The sequence below is a fragment of the Microsporum canis genome, genomic scaffold (assembly GCF_000151145.1).
Source record: "Microsporum canis CBS 113480 supercont1.5 genomic scaffold, whole genome shotgun sequence".
Classification (NCBI taxonomy): domain Eukaryota; kingdom Fungi; phylum Ascomycota; class Eurotiomycetes; order Onygenales; family Arthrodermataceae; genus Microsporum; species Microsporum canis.
Genome location: NW_003299165.1, coordinates 122,609 through 137,082, shown reverse-complemented (window position 1 = coordinate 137,082; position 14,474 = coordinate 122,609). Strand labels below are relative to the sequence as shown.

Here is a 14,474-nt window from a genome sequence, read left to right as displayed (position 1 = left end):
TTCTTTTATACGCGTCACATTCACATTTCCAACCCATCCGAAGCGAACTTCCGCGTGTAAAACCATGGACATCCGCCTTGGATAAAATACATAAACCACATAAACCACATCCAAATAAACGCCGAGCCTGCATGGACATCAAGATAGGAGAGTAACAAAGGAAAGAAAGTATTATAGCACCTGTATCAGGCGCCTGACAAGAGTGAGAAATGTTGTGTAAGGATATCTAGGCTGAAGAGAAGAAGGGGTCGTAGCATGATAAGGGGAATCATTGAAGAAAGAAAACAGAAGGCGAAGACATCTAGAAGTCTTCATCGAATCGGAAAGCTCCGCCGTTCTCAGGCTCATCAGAAGGATCTTCTTCCTTCTTAGTGCTGGCCATCACACCGGCCTTCTGGTAGTCTCCAACACGCTTTTCGAAGAAGTTGGTCTTCCCGGCAAGGGAAATGTTGTCCATGAAGTCGAAGGGGTTGGTGGTATTGTAGAATTTCTTGTTCCCAAGAGCAACGAGGAGTCTGTCGGCAACAAACTCGATGTACTGGCACATGAGTTTGGCATTCATGCCGAGAAGAGCACAAGGAAGGGCATCCGTCAAAAACTCTTGTTCGATGCTGACTGCCTCGGTAATGATAGCCTCGACAGCAGTGGGATCTGGGCGGTAGTTGAGGTGGGAGAACAAGAGACAGGCGAAATCAGTGTGGAGACCTTCATCACGGGAGATGAGTTCGTTAGAGAAGGTAAGGCCAGGCATAAGACCACGCTTCTTCAGCCAGAAGATGGAGGCAAAAGAGCCGCTGAAGAAGATACCTTCGACGGCAGCGAAGGCAACGAGACGCTGGGCAAAGGTGGAATCCTTATCCTGAATCCACCTGATGGCCCAATCGGCTTTTTTGCGGATGCAAGGAACTAAAGGAATCGTTAGAGAAGAGCTGCTGGGGTGGGAAGCTCGAGTAGAACATACTGGTATCAATAGCCTCAAAAAGGTAGGTTCGTTGCTTCTGTTCCTTAATATAAGTGTCAATGAGAAGAGAGTATGTCTCGGAGTGAATGTTTTCCATCATGATCTGGAAGCCGTAGAAGCATCGAGCTTCTGGTACCTGGACCTCGCCACTGAAACGCTCAAGGAGGTTCTCGTTGACAATACCGTCTGAGGCGGCGAAGAAGGCCAAGACGTGAGAGATGAAGAATCGTTCATCGTCGTTGAGCCTGTTGTTCCAATCGTGAATGTCCTTGGAGAGATCGATCTCTTCGGCGGTCCAGAAGGATGCCTCGGCCTTCTTGTACATCTGCCAAATCTGATAAAAGAAACCAATCAACGCGTTAGCTAATATCCCACTTTAAACGCGTTAACGTGTCGGGAGCTCCCCTAGCATACCTCATGATACTTGATGGGGAATAGGACGAAGCGTTGAGGGTTCTCCTGGAGTAGAGGCTCCTCTGCCTCGAGTTCCTTGGGTGTTTTGGCCTTGACGACTGGGGCCTCGGTAGGCTTGGTGGTCTCGATCTCGACCTTCTTCAGCTCTGGCTCAGCAACATCCGAAGAGACAGGAACATTCTCCTTGTCCCCGAGGTCCAGTTTGAGCGGCTTCATCGGTGTATCGTTCATCTTGAGCTTTTCCAGAGAGGAAGCAGTCTGTACCAACCGGAAGAGTCGCGTCAGTAAAAACCACTTTAAACAACGCGTTAAAGAGGGATGAACGCGGACATACCTGCTTCGAGGGAGTAGACAGAGTGGCCATTGCGACTGTAGATATGTTTAGCCCAAGTGATTCTTAAATATAAACCGAGAAGAGAGAGTGATGGTGGGAAGTTGTTGATGATGAGAAGTTCCTGAGAAGAGAATGAGAAAGCTTTCTTCCTTTTCGGTCTTCAAATACTTTTTTGCCTTGAGTCGCGCTAAGTCACGCGATCACGCGCTGGAGCGCGAATGTTTAGTCATAATGATATGTTTGGCGTGTTTGCACTACGCGTTATCTTATCTGATCAGATCTCCCCCTTTTTTCTTATCCAATGCAAGAGGCGAAGGCGCGTCATCCCAGTCGGAATCTACATAGCACAGGCCGAGATGCCCAAGATACAACACCAAGATACGCTAGTCATGCAGGCAAGGCACAGGGCTGGGCCAGTTACGATGGAAGATTCGTGTTTGGCGAGCCTAGTGGTCCAACAACTATGTACGAACCAACCTCACTGGGGCTGCTTTCCGTGTTGAGTGGCTGGTTATGGGTTTGTTTATTCCGTCCATGGTACGGAGTAAATCGGAGTGTCACCAAATGTGCTGACACAGGTGGTGGCCTTTGGACGCAATTTATGTGGCCTTCTCGGAGAGGTTTTGGATAGACACCAAGGGCTCATCCGGCAACAGACTGCGACACCCTTTGGCTAGGCTACAACACCTGCTCTAAGATGTTGGATGACTATCTCAGCTCTCGAGGGCCTGCGGTTAGAGGGTATCCAATGTGATAAGTATTATAAAGCAGCGTCTGATTAATAGAGACTAAATTATACAGAGTTGTATCCATACTACTCTGAACTTAGAGGAGAGGAGGTGCTATTATAGCATTTCGTGAATACTCAAGTGTTATTTCATAAATATATGAATAAGAGAGTAAAGACTTCCAATATAAAAATAACTCGGTATAAGGCCTCTGCGACTTCGTAGGCTTTGAAGGATGGTGATTTTTTCTGTAATGCCGTCGAGCATACAGACAGGCCAAGCCTCCATTCCTTGACCACATACATCCACCCATCGACAGGCTTATAAGCAGTGCAGCGACCAGCGATGACGAACATCATCGCTGCTACCACATCCACTATTACGCTTTCATTAAATGGAGGTCGGAAATAAAAAAAAAAAACAATAATATAAACGACCACGGTGCGATTCGAACGCACAATCTTTGGAGGTATAAATAACCCATATATTTATAATAATGGGTTAGGAACCGAAATCCAACGCCCTAACCATTGGGCCACGCGGCCTATTGGATATTGTAAGTTTCTTTTCGCTCCAACTTCAACGCTCGCCTCCAACCCATGCTCGCAGCAACTGGATAGGAGCTTCATCCATATTTCTCTATCTCCAGCGCGCGTCAGTTGAGGGATCTATTGGAGGAGGGCACTTGTTCGGTGCGATGGCCCGACAAACCCAGAATTAGAAACGCGAGTTCCACTAGTACCGACAACTCTGTGGAACGTTGAGACAGAAAACCGACGACGGAAAAATCGTCTTTTCTCTCTCTTATAACTCTCGCCGGAGAACCGATCGTAGCCATTCCACCCATTGCGGCTAAGATATAACAGATAGCGGAGCAGAGCCAGAGGGAGGTAGAGAGCGTTAAAACGGTGAGAGCTATCTATACTATTACGCGCTGGTATCAGGCGCTTTTTCTAATTGAAAACGCTATACCGGATCAGGAAATTTGATGAGGTCCAGGAGTACGGAGTACATACTCTGGATCCTATATTAACTGGGCTTTCAGGGAACAAGCGATCCTAGCGTTCGGTTCCGCCTTATCCGCCGCAGCCTGATTTCGGTGGCGGCTTATCGGATGCGGCCAGCTTCGATTTCATTTATGACCGACAGATGACGCGATATAAGACGATAACGCAGAACGTTCTCCACTGGCTATATCCGATATATTGCCTTGGATTGTGATAATAGGATGCTCAGGTCGCGCTTTTATAAGCTTTCTATGCATCGTTCGCGTCCCCTGTAAGCGGGAAATATTGGGATTGGCTGAACTTAGTTCTTGTTCCTGCATCTCTCAGCTCTTACAATGCATATTCAGCCTGATATTAGCTGACGCCTTCGGAAGACTCATTCTTGCCATCAGTAAACTAAGTTCTCCTCTTCTATTCGCCTCCTCTTTGGTACCAAAGAAAGCTATCCTATTTATATTGCGCTCCTCTAAGAAATCTATTTCAATGAAACGCTTGGCCAAAAAGAAGTATACAGTCTATATATACATGAAAGAAGTGTGAATACACAGATATGGCAAGACTATATCCAAGCCTTTATGGATTCTGGCAAGAACGTATCCTCAGCTTTACGCATGATCTTGGTACATTGTTCCATAAATGTGAGTGTGAGGACCTAGCAATGCCTCGCGTCAGTATACTGCTAATTTCTGGGAGCAGGGCAATAAAAACTTACCGTGTGAGGTACAACGCGAGCCAGATGCGCAGAGACACCCTTGTAGATGGCAAAGAGACCCTCGGCCTTGATCGTCTTTTTCACGCAGTCGAATACGCCGTTGTATAGATTGCCGCTCTGGTTGTACATTCGGGACATGATAGTGTCTGGAGGATGCATGGCAATACAGACAACAACACCACTAACAGCACTGCTTGTAAGATGCAGTGGGAGCCCCTCCTCCATACCGAGGTGGCGTATCAAGTTCCGCTTGGCAAAGAAATATGTAGGCAGCTGGACCGAGCTGCCAAAACCCGTCCGAATCATAGACGCCATAGCACCACGGTATAGCCCTGGCACTCCCTCGCTGGCGAATATCTTCCGTAACCCATCTGTTGAACCTTTGTAGTGGTGCTGTGTGCCAACTGGGAGGATCGGTGAGTAGGATTGAAGTCTTGTCTTGACTAGGAAAAACGGCGATGCAACAGCAGCACCTATCACACCAGAGGTGGCTCCAGAGAAAACGTTTATTGCCATGGACTGGGTTTTAGGGTCATCGTATATGGATGTGGTCAGGCTTTTGCGAATTGGTTCGTAGAACGAAAGACGACAGCCATTGAGCAAAAGCTGGTACGTATACTGCGAATAACAAGTTGGATCAGCTTCCGAGTAGCCGTATATATCTTCAGGCACAGATTCCATACCGCCGCGTCAAGGCCACGGAGTAGACCCCGGGGACCTTCATTCTTTAGAATGACAGTGATTCCATGAAAAACACCCTTGTACTGTCTGGCAACATTATTCTTTGCCTGCAGCTCTCCTTGTAGTTGCAATCTTCCCACGTCAACATTAGCTTAAGCTCCGAGTAGCACTTAAGTAAACGGACAGTTTATTACCGGATCTTGACCGTTTCAAAGCTGTGTGTCAGGGTGACAGCACCACAGGCGGCCAGACCGCCAGCGAGAAACGCACTACAGTCGAACCGAAGTCAGCTGGCAGCTTTCAGCATAAGGCATTGATAGCAGGCTTACCCAGTAGCAGTCGACATTGTTCCCTACGTCCGGTTCCTTATATCTTCAGATGTATATTAAAGAAGAGGGAGAGATTGAGCGGGTATGGTCTTCAGATGAGATGGGAAAGGGAAATTAATAGTAGAAAACCCGCAGAGACATCGACATAATTCTTATCCGCTCAATGGCTATGTCGACTGGAGGAGAGAGAAAAGGAGCAGACTCTGGGGAAGAAGATGGGAACGTCAACACTTCAAGTCCGCTTTTTCCAATCGAAAAAAATCCCAGCGTATCAGCCTAAGGTTTTAACCTTCCAATTTTCATGGGGTTGTTTCGGGTTGCGGATCATTATTTATCCTTATATTACATAAGCTAATATTTCTTGAGGTCTTGAAGTTCCAGAAAGAAGCTATCAAAATATCAAGAATATCAATCTGCAACTGGCAAACTTGTTACGGCTTGGTTGAACAGCATTAGTATAAAGCGGCAAAGATGGCGGAAGCAGCAGCCGCACCCACACAGCCGGTAGAGAAGGTTTCGGAGGTGATAAAAAACTATAGAGCTTCGAAAGTAAGTAGTTGCTGAAGGCTGGGGAGCTTGTTCACAGGTTAATGGTAGGCTCTTCCAGGCATTTAGAGGCAATCCCAAGTCCGATAAGCAAGTAAACGTCACTTCGCTTGATTTCGATGATCAAGGCGACTACCTAGTTGCGTCGGGCGACGATGAGATGATCCAGGTTTTCGATATCAAGGAAGGGAAAGCTACAAAGACCGTCCCTAGCAAGAAATATGGCGTGCACCTTGCTAGGTTCACTCACCATTCACGGCAGATTCTCCATGCTAGTACGAAGCTCGATGGTATGTGCTGCTGTTACATTCGACGGCTGTTTGTTTCGATAGGATGCTTACTGAGAGGGTAGATTCACTCCGACTTCTCGATCTACACAACGAAAGCTACCTTCGATATTTTACGGGCCACACAGATAAAGTGACTTCTCTCGCTCTATCTCCAGGGTCGGACGCATTTCTCTCTTGCTCGAAAGACGATACCGTTGCCTTTTGGGATCTTAATTCGAGAAATGCCCAGGGTAAGCTTAAGTTAGCAACCCCGTACCTGGCAGCTTTCGACCCGTCCGGAAGTGTCATAGCCATTGCTTCCCAATCTACTTCTTTTGTCCTTCTATATGATTTTCGAAACTACGACAAGGCACCTTTTGCTTCCTTTGATCTCTCTCCTCTCGAGGATAGGTATACCCCAACCACCAAGGGTCGTGCTTGGACCCGTCTTGAATTTTCGAACGATGGGAAGAGTCTACTCATCGGAACTGACTACCACGGGCACTTCGTTCTTGATGCGTTTGAGGGTCATCTGAAAGCCTTTTTGGTTGGTAAACAAGGGCCGACCGGCCGTGCCGCACCGGTTTCTACGACCGGGAAGCCCCCTGGTCAGGGGGACGTATGTCTCACTCCAGATGGGCGTTATGCAATAGGAGGCGCGGGAGAACAGCCCGATACATTGGTTTGGGATTTGCATCAATCTCCAGATGCGAGATTGCTTCTTGAACCAATGACTCACTTGCCTTATTATCGATCAAGGACCGTTCTTGTGCAAACAAACCCAAGATACAATATGTTTGCTACTGCGGATAAGGAAATCGTATTCTGGTTGCCAGAAGACGGTACAAAGACCCCAGAGAAATGAGCTGCTGTGTATAATATGCTACACATGCTCCCGGAAATGGCAAGCGGCCATTCTTGGTCGTATCAGACATGAAGCAATCTACGGCACTATTGCAGTTCAATGGTTATTCGCATTCCGGCCTCAAGGGACAAGAGCTGCGCCTCAATTATCTATCAAATCATTCTAAATGCCGCATCGTGAATTGTTGTCCCTTCGCTATATTCATAACGCCATCGATTTATCTATTTGGCTCTGCTGGTATCTTTGCCAATCAAACTGCGGGCAGTATCACATACCCACACCATCGGACCGCAAAGCTCATCATCATCGCCGCGTTGCTCTTCTATCCATGTCTCTATCTGTTTTGCAACGGTTCGGTTGCTTGATATTGTTGTCAAACCAGTCGCCCATCCATAAAGGAACACGCTTCGGTTGATGTCACTCAGTCTTTGTGCAATGTTGCGAGCAATAAATGGAAGGGAACCATCTTTCCAGCCACGGTCTATACACCCCTGGGCATCCACCACCTTAATTGGCAGCTTCCAGTCTAGAGGCACTGTATAATCGGACAGTTCTTGAAATTTAGATATAAGGCTCTCCCTGCCTGACACATCATCGGCCTCCCCCATCAAGAGCCTGGTCCGTTCCTTTTCTTTCGGCGTTCCTATTGTGTCCACAATCTCCCTCATTCTCCTAGCTGCTCTCGTTGTGCACACCAGATCTCTGTCCCCTGTGGCGGGCCATAGTTCTGAAAGGAGTAACGGTTTCTCTGCCTCAATTTCGATTTGTCGATTTATTGCTGGGTGGTAGGCTGGCAGACACTTAAGGCCTCGTGCGTGAGATAGGTCAGACACAAATGCCAGCAGTAAGGTGCAGTCGACATTCAATGTTGATGTCATATGCGGGAAAGGGCTTGGGAGGAGGGACGAGAATATAATGGCTGGGTCATTAGCAGTATTGCCATCGGGGGCATCGCTATTTACCACAAAATCGAGGCTAGGCGCTCCAGCCGTAGCACATTCAACAGTAATGCCAACCCTACGGACTTTACGAATAATCTTATCAACTTCGGCAACTTGTCCTTCCACAATCTTGGGAAGGACCAGTCTGAGACGTGGGTGTTTATACCTGACACGCACCTCTGCCGCAGCTTTCTTCATGTCAACAGCCAGCTTTACCAATTCAATCATATCTTCTTCATCTTCGCTATCGTAAGCGTTTATGTCAGGAGCAGTTCTGTTTTTACTCCCAGCATCACCATCATCATCTTCCGAATCGGAATCTAAACCGACCTCCCATCCCTGTTTTGCAAGGTCAAAAAGCAGCCTATTTCGAGTGACTGTTGATATTTTGACCCATTCCTCGCCATTATCAGCTACAATATCAATCAAGACGCCTCGCTTGCGCATTTTTGGGGTGGCGTTCTCCGTTCCTGGTTTGGAGTTAACTGTCATGTTCAGTTCGTCAACGCCCGCTGCAAGATCTTCATAACTCTCTTCTAAATCATGTTTCCTCTCAGGTTTATCAAAATAGAACTTCTTATTGAAAGATATGAGCCCGGTGCAAGTCGTCTTTGCGATTCTCCACACATTCGCATAGAATGAAAAATTCGACGAACGTAACGAGTGTACCACCTTCAATTCGGCTTGGCCCAGGCTTTCTTCGATACTATCGTTGTCCTCCTCAAGGCCTCTACTTATATTGTGTATTCCAACCTCCGCTATCTCCGGTTGTGTTGTTGTGGCATTCTCCTCGGCATCTTCGGCAGCTGCTTCTTCAGCCCTCGCTGCCAATCTCTGTAGTGATTTCAGCTCCGACTGAACGATAGATTTGAATTGTCGTAACTCGACCAGGTTCGGCTTCCCTAGAGTCACAAGGTATGACTGAAACGACGAGATCTCCGAGAGTAGTTTATGGCATTTCTCCAGTAAAAAACATGCTAATTCTCGACTGTTTTGCGGCCGTTTTCTGGGATTTTGTTGTTCAGAGGCTGCCAGAAAATGTTCCATAATAATCCCTCTATTATGTGTATATATATAAAATAAGCAACAGTAAAAAGAATAACAAGAGACGGTTTGCTCAGAGTAAGCAAAGTGTTGTCTGGCTTTTCAGCGCCATCAAGGACACATTTACTGAGTAACAGTCACGTGGTGATAAGGCTGATTACGCAGTGTTTGAATATTGTTTCTTGGATAATGATAGTAACACACATACATAGTAAGAAGAAATGGAAAATTAAGATCCAATGATGACCACGCAGACAAAGATATGCAACCTAGTGAGAGGGAAATACAAGAAGGAAATAGGAAATGCGGAAGACTTGTAGGGGGACCAAGGTATACCAAAACGCCTCCCTAGATTATCTGCCAAGGCTCAGTAGGCATCGTACATTGGTATTAAAAAGACATAGATACTCATTTGAAGTATCCTCCTAATCATCTTTGCGTATCAGTTTCTTCCTATCAGTCGAATTCCTTGGAGAGATGTCGTCATCAGACCACCTATCCATATCCTCGCCAACAGCGAATATAGTCTCGCCATCCAGGGAATGGCGGACTTGTTGAGAGCCGTTATGAGCCTTTGTACCGGCAGGAGAGCGGGTGTTGCCACGCCCGTTCGAATTCTCGACGGCATCTTCTTCATCTAAAGAACTAGTAACGGAACGAATTTCGAACCCGTCATCCTCTTGGGCAAGCTATTAAGATTATCAGTGGATGCTATCACTAAATGTAGGCACGGAAAACACTTACCTCATCACTCATAGCAAACCGTTTATTGTTGGCAGTGGGTCTCCACAGGTACGACACATATGCAATATTGAACAGATAAACAATGTTTAGCCAACCGTCTAAAACAAACCATCTGCTCTTCCACTGTGCTGGAATCAAATCAGATACATTTGTGCTAGCAAACACAAATGAGTTAATGAAGAAGAATGCAAAGATAACGACAATGCTGCCCAAAAGGCACCACCATAGTTTCTTATACATCATCGCTTTCACGTGCTGCTTCCGGCTAACGAGGTCCTTCATGGTAGCACTTAGAGAGTTGAGGGTCCAAACGTAGAACGCAGTGAGAGAGCCGGCAAGGGGAAGAACAACAAGAAGTACCAATGGACCGGCACTATCTGGCGTTATGGAAAGACTGGCAAGGGAGTAAATGACTCCGAAGACGAAATGAGTAATGGCTAGAATGCGAACATAAATCATGGTTCGACCAAGGGAAGGCTTCACTACTCCATAGCCCATACACACGATGAGCAGTAGGAAGAAAGAGAATGAGTTGCGTCCAGCGCTTAAAATGGACACAATGACCATTAAAACCTTGGAAACAGCATTCGCACCATATCGGTTTTGGTAGTCTACGTCGAGTTAGCCATAGCAGCAACAGCTGGAGACTGGTATCTACATACCGTAGAATCCCCACGTTATGAGCTGTTCTACCACCAAGAAGACGATAATTGCTGTAATGTAGTTTTGTACGGGCACTATCAATGAATTAGCGTGGGGCTCAGGGGAAAAAGAAACAGTTCACTCACGAATATCATGCCGATGTTGGGCATATAAAAACCCCCAGAATCTAGAGATTGCTTTAGTAAAAAACAATTCTAATATCAAGGGTAAAATTGCAAATACATACACTCCCATTAGGGCATAGAGAATCGTCAATCCTCCGTAAAATGGCAACTTTGGAACCTGTGTAGCTGCGAGTTCTCCATAGGCGTTTCTGAAGGTCACAACACCTTGATATTCCATGTCGGTGTACGGGTAAGTAGTAACGCAATAAAATCCGGTCTTGGACACTGGGTACTTTATTGGTTTGGGGTCGGTCATGTTCACGGCAAGTGAAATGAGAGGGGATTTCGCATCGCCGGTAGCATTTGGCGCAAGGATAAAAGATCCAAGCTCCTTTTCGGTGCAGAGTTTCGCCTCAACGCTCGGAGGGCCACATATGAGCTTTTTTTGTATCTAAACTAGTTAGTAACGAAGGTAGAAGCAAAGCGTGCCATATTTAATAATCTTAAAGGGAATAAATACCGATCCATCCTTTGCTTTCAAGTCACGTCCAATCAAGTTCTCATCTTTCCATTCAAATATAACCAAGCTCATAATTGGATTCTCCTTCTCTTTCACACTCTGCATCCTTAGCAAGATGAACGGGTTTATATCTCCGCCCCAAGCCTTCTTCCCGTACATTCCAGAGCATTGTTGTCGACTGGCGTTATCCTGTGTCTTTTCAACCATAAGCGTTAATATGATAAAAACAATTGATATAAGCCTTGACCGAAGACTCACCAGTTTAACATCATTTGCAAACACACCGGTTGCAAGTATGGCACTTAGCCAAAAGGCGCTCTGCAGCCACCGCATGATTCCGGCTCACGATGTTTTTGATTAATTTCCAGCAGGTACGTAAAAAAAAAGACGCCCTTGAACCTGTCAAGGGTTTCGGCGAATCGAATAGAAATCAATCGAGATGGTCGTTAGTCCTTCCCGCAATGCTCATCATGCGACGTGCGATGGTAGGCTCAGGAGTCAAAAGGGCAAACGCTGAAGCCTTTTGAAGGACAACTTTTATGTTAAAGCCTGCAACTCAAATGTTTGACAGGGGAATGACGTAAGCAGGACTCCTCGGGAAGAAAGAAAACTCAAAAAGGTTTCGGGAGATAGAAAGATCACGATGATATTTTATATGTAAGTAGTTGAGAAGGCATTCTGGCCTACATGTCTATACGGGGCGAAAAGGATGGATACTTGTATCGACTGCAAAAGAGCACCAGCTTGCCTGGCTACTCGAAAGCGCAATTTGTGCAGGTAAGCTCAAATTCACCATCGCAGGCCGCGGGGTTATTGCTAATGCTTCACGATCAAAAGGGAGTGTTTTATTAAATTTATTCACACGAAAGCTCGGCGGAGGATGGATAGATATAAAGATGGGCCAAAAGACAAGCAGCCTACCTTGCTTCTACCTCTCTCCTTTGGCGTCTCGTCATTATCGCTCCTTCATCTGTTAGATGACCAACTCGCGCACCATCGAAGCAATGAATATAAACGGGTCCCATACAAGCTTCATGTCCTGTCCGTGGATTCACCTACCTTAGATGTCCCAGAGGAATCAAGGACTACGAGACTGGAGATACTGCGGTCCAACTTTCCCGATCACACCTTCACGGAAATCCCTCTACATTCGATCTTCCGATATGACGAGAACGTGGCAGAGTTCATGCTACAACATTATTCCAATCGAGATATAAGTGACGCATCTATAACAGACGAGAACCGGCTGGAGGCTTTCCGGTCCTCCCTTTCTACTCCTACCTCCCGAGCAGACTTTGATTGTGTATTGCTAAGGAAGCTAGTTGTTGCCTTTGCAAATTCTGAAGGCTGCGATGGTATTCTATGGGGCGATTCTGATAGTCGACTTGCAGCAAAAGCTCTTGCGGGAGTTGCAAATGGTAGAGGGACTGGCTTGCCTTGGGAGGTATGTGACGGTCCAACTCCATGGGGAGTTCATTTCACTTTCCCGGTCAGAGATATCTTCAAATCAGAGCTAGTGCAGTATGCGTCAGTCAGGTTTCCCGATTTAATATCAAAGATTGGGTCAAAAGAGCAGAAAATCTTCAACGACCAGGCCACAAAGAATATGTCCATCAGTGACTTGATGACTCAGTATGTTGAACAACAGGGAGAGAAATATCCTGGTGTTATGGCGAATATCGTCCGGACAATCGATAAATTACAGCCACCGAAATCGCATACAGGTCTAAGCTGTGTCTACTGTGGAGTGCCATTAGAATCGGCGCAGATGGACCCAGCGACTCTCAGTATACTAGAAGAACGAGACCTCATAGTCGATAAGGATGTGAAGGCCACTCTAACTTGCTACGGCTGTGCTAGGACCTTTCTCGATTTTAAACAGTCAGCCACTTCAAAATAAATGAGTAATATAGGCATGGCACAGAGCCATATTGCAAGTTAACTGACTTGCTATGACAAGCAAACCCGTCAACAAGGAGGGGCTTCCAATGGACAGTAAGCTTAAAGAGCTGCACAGTTCTAGTGGTTTTTGATCAAATAACAACCTAAAGTGAGGGCTCTAATTGCAGCTTTAGTCTTAGGGAACATGCGGATAGCGACAAAAGGCAAATTATCTGCGCCTATCCCGAGAAGTTGCATCAAAAAACAAATTAAAGGTTGTATAAGTGGTATCACGGGGGGCAAAATTATGAAGAAAAACATGTTGCGAGAAATGACACAAAAAAACAAATTGAATATAATCGCAGAGTATCCAAGTCTAAAACTTTCTACCGACGGTGTGATCTTGACGTGTTTGATCGCCGATTCTCCCTAGGCAATCTTGCTGGTGACGGCCTCCGAGGTTCGTCGTGATACATGACTGGCTCGGTGTTATTGCGACGTGCCGACGGTCTACGACCGCTTGAACTAACGGCCGCCTGGCTTCCCTCTTCCAGACGTGCCAAGTTATTTTGCCCTTTTTCTTTGAGATAGCGTTCTAGCAACACTGCGTTTCGGGTATTGCACTTATAAAGAGCATCTGCGAGATCACCCAAAAAGGGGACTAAGCCGAGGACAAAATCGAAAACGACGTTGAAAACCATCTGCATCTGAATATTCGTGGGAAGACCGCCCTCGACCTGTCTGCATGTCATAACCACCATCAGGGCAAAGAGGGCGTCAACAGCATCTCCAAATCTAAATGAGAAGAAATGAACGTTAGCCATATATATACAGTACAAAAGGAAGGGGTAAAGGTATTATCCATACGCTGGTACTAGGCCAATAACACTCCCCCATCCAAACCGTATCCCGCAAAAGTTGCATAGGGAGAGGTCCAGTCTGTATGCTCGTCTTTTTACCTTTGTAAGGACTTTTGCATCGTGGGACGAGATGCCTTCAGGAGCAGCCTTCCGACGCTTTTTGACCTTCTGCTGGCCAAACATGTTCGTGGCAGGTACGCTCTCAAAGTATGGATCCTGTCAAGAAACGGCCTCTGGTTAGCATATGCAGACTCTATGTAGTTGACGGTGAATTGTCAGCTTACCTCCTTGCCGAAGTGGTTTTCTGCAGACTCCTTCAACACCTTCTTTGACAACGCTCCGATGATATAGGACGCCATCTTTGGTTGTATTTGATATTTCCACGGAAGGGAAATCAGGGGGCGTTGAGTATCGCGATAGTAGCAATGAAAATGGGAAATTGAGGCCAAAACAAAGCGAATATATAAGGCAATGGAAATGAAAGAATGATGGTAGACCAGAAAGATAAAGAAAGGGAAGATAGCAATGAGTGAAGTTGGGTAGAACGAGAAGGGCTTTGTGACTGCTTTTTCAACTTGATGAATGCGATCGATCGGCTTTTAGCGCCCCCTTGATCAATTCCTAGAACAACCAGCGGGAGGAATGAAACATCTTGACGCCCAAAGAAGAGTGTATAAATAATTTATACACTCCCACACGGGGCAGTGTCAGAGAACCTGGTCTTGGAGGGGCCAGCGAGCAATCCTATTGATTCAACGACGATGCCTCCTGGCGGCAAAGAGAAAAGCAAGGTAGGCGGAAAATCTACCCACTCGAACGTCATAACGCGTGATGACTAAGCAGGCAATACCGACAACGCTTCGAAAGCCAC

The 14,474-nt window shown here is 46.3% G+C and overlaps 8 protein-coding genes and 1 non-coding gene across 9 annotated transcripts; 2 read left to right on the top strand and 7 right to left on the bottom strand.

Moving 5' to 3' along the window:
- Window positions 1–301: 301 nt before the first annotated feature.
- On the bottom strand, window positions 302–1,739 carry MCYG_05115 (ribonucleotide reductase; the record flags this gene model as incomplete). Its single annotated transcript, XM_002845200.1, has 4 exons — window positions 302–906; window positions 962–1,286; window positions 1,376–1,633; window positions 1,710–1,739. The coding sequence occupies 4 exons, from the start codon at window positions 1,737–1,739 to the stop codon at window positions 302–304; spliced, it is 1,218 nt and encodes a 405-aa protein (XP_002845246.1).
- An 847-nt stretch (window positions 1,740–2,586) lies between these two features.
- MCYG_05114 (uncharacterized protein) lies at window positions 2,587–3,284 on the bottom strand (the record flags this gene model as incomplete). The annotated part of the gene is made up of 2 exons (XM_002845199.1): window positions 2,587–2,813; window positions 3,149–3,284. The coding sequence occupies 2 exons, from the start codon at window positions 3,282–3,284 to the stop codon at window positions 2,587–2,589; spliced, it is 363 nt and encodes a 120-aa protein (XP_002845245.1).
- Window positions 2,871–2,982, bottom strand: MCYG_10550. Its single transcript has one exon. It is a non-coding gene; the product is annotated as a tRNA-Arg (tRNA).
- A 719-nt stretch (window positions 3,285–4,003) lies between the features above and the next one.
- On the bottom strand, window positions 4,004–5,183 carry MCYG_05113 (mitochondrial oxaloacetate transport protein; the record flags this gene model as incomplete). The annotated part of the gene is made up of 5 exons (XM_002845198.1): window positions 4,004–4,096; window positions 4,157–4,774; window positions 4,840–4,969; window positions 5,032–5,106; window positions 5,167–5,183. The coding sequence occupies 5 exons, from the start codon at window positions 5,181–5,183 to the stop codon at window positions 4,004–4,006; spliced, it is 933 nt and encodes a 310-aa protein (XP_002845244.1).
- Window positions 5,184–5,637: 454 nt separating this feature from the next.
- Window positions 5,638–6,846, top strand: MCYG_05112 (WD repeat-containing protein 82; the record flags this gene model as incomplete). Its single annotated transcript, XM_002845197.1, has 3 exons — window positions 5,638–5,715; window positions 5,774–6,002; window positions 6,065–6,846. The coding sequence occupies 3 exons, from the start codon at window positions 5,638–5,640 to the stop codon at window positions 6,844–6,846; spliced, it is 1,089 nt and encodes a 362-aa protein (XP_002845243.1).
- Window positions 6,847–7,067: 221 nt separating this feature from the next.
- On the bottom strand, window positions 7,068–8,834 carry MCYG_05111 (conserved hypothetical protein; the record flags this gene model as incomplete). The annotated part of the gene is made up of 1 exon (XM_002845196.1): window positions 7,068–8,834. One exon carries the CDS (start codon window positions 8,832–8,834, stop codon window positions 7,068–7,070), a length of 1,767 nt encoding a protein of 588 aa, XP_002845242.1.
- Window positions 8,835–9,256: 422 nt separating this feature from the next.
- On the bottom strand, window positions 9,257–11,195 carry MCYG_05110 (PTM1; the record flags this gene model as incomplete). The annotated part of the gene is made up of 7 exons (XM_002845195.1): window positions 9,257–9,520; window positions 9,576–10,186; window positions 10,238–10,312; window positions 10,364–10,404; window positions 10,465–10,793; window positions 10,863–11,057; window positions 11,121–11,195. The coding sequence occupies 7 exons, from the start codon at window positions 11,193–11,195 to the stop codon at window positions 9,257–9,259; spliced, it is 1,590 nt and encodes a 529-aa protein (XP_002845241.1).
- Window positions 11,196–11,505: 310 nt separating this feature from the next.
- On the top strand, window positions 11,506–12,762 carry MCYG_05109 (conserved hypothetical protein; the record flags this gene model as incomplete). Its single annotated transcript, XM_002845194.1, has 2 exons — window positions 11,506–11,519; window positions 11,700–12,762. 2 exons carry the CDS (start codon window positions 11,506–11,508, stop codon window positions 12,760–12,762), a joined length of 1,077 nt encoding a protein of 358 aa, XP_002845240.1.
- Window positions 12,763–13,129: 367 nt separating this feature from the next.
- On the bottom strand, window positions 13,130–13,982 carry MCYG_05108 (conserved hypothetical protein; the record flags this gene model as incomplete). Its single annotated transcript, XM_002845193.1, has 3 exons — window positions 13,130–13,538; window positions 13,611–13,819; window positions 13,888–13,982. 3 exons carry the CDS (start codon window positions 13,960–13,962, stop codon window positions 13,130–13,132), a joined length of 693 nt encoding a protein of 230 aa, XP_002845239.1.
- Window positions 13,983–14,474: the final 492 nt, after the last annotated feature.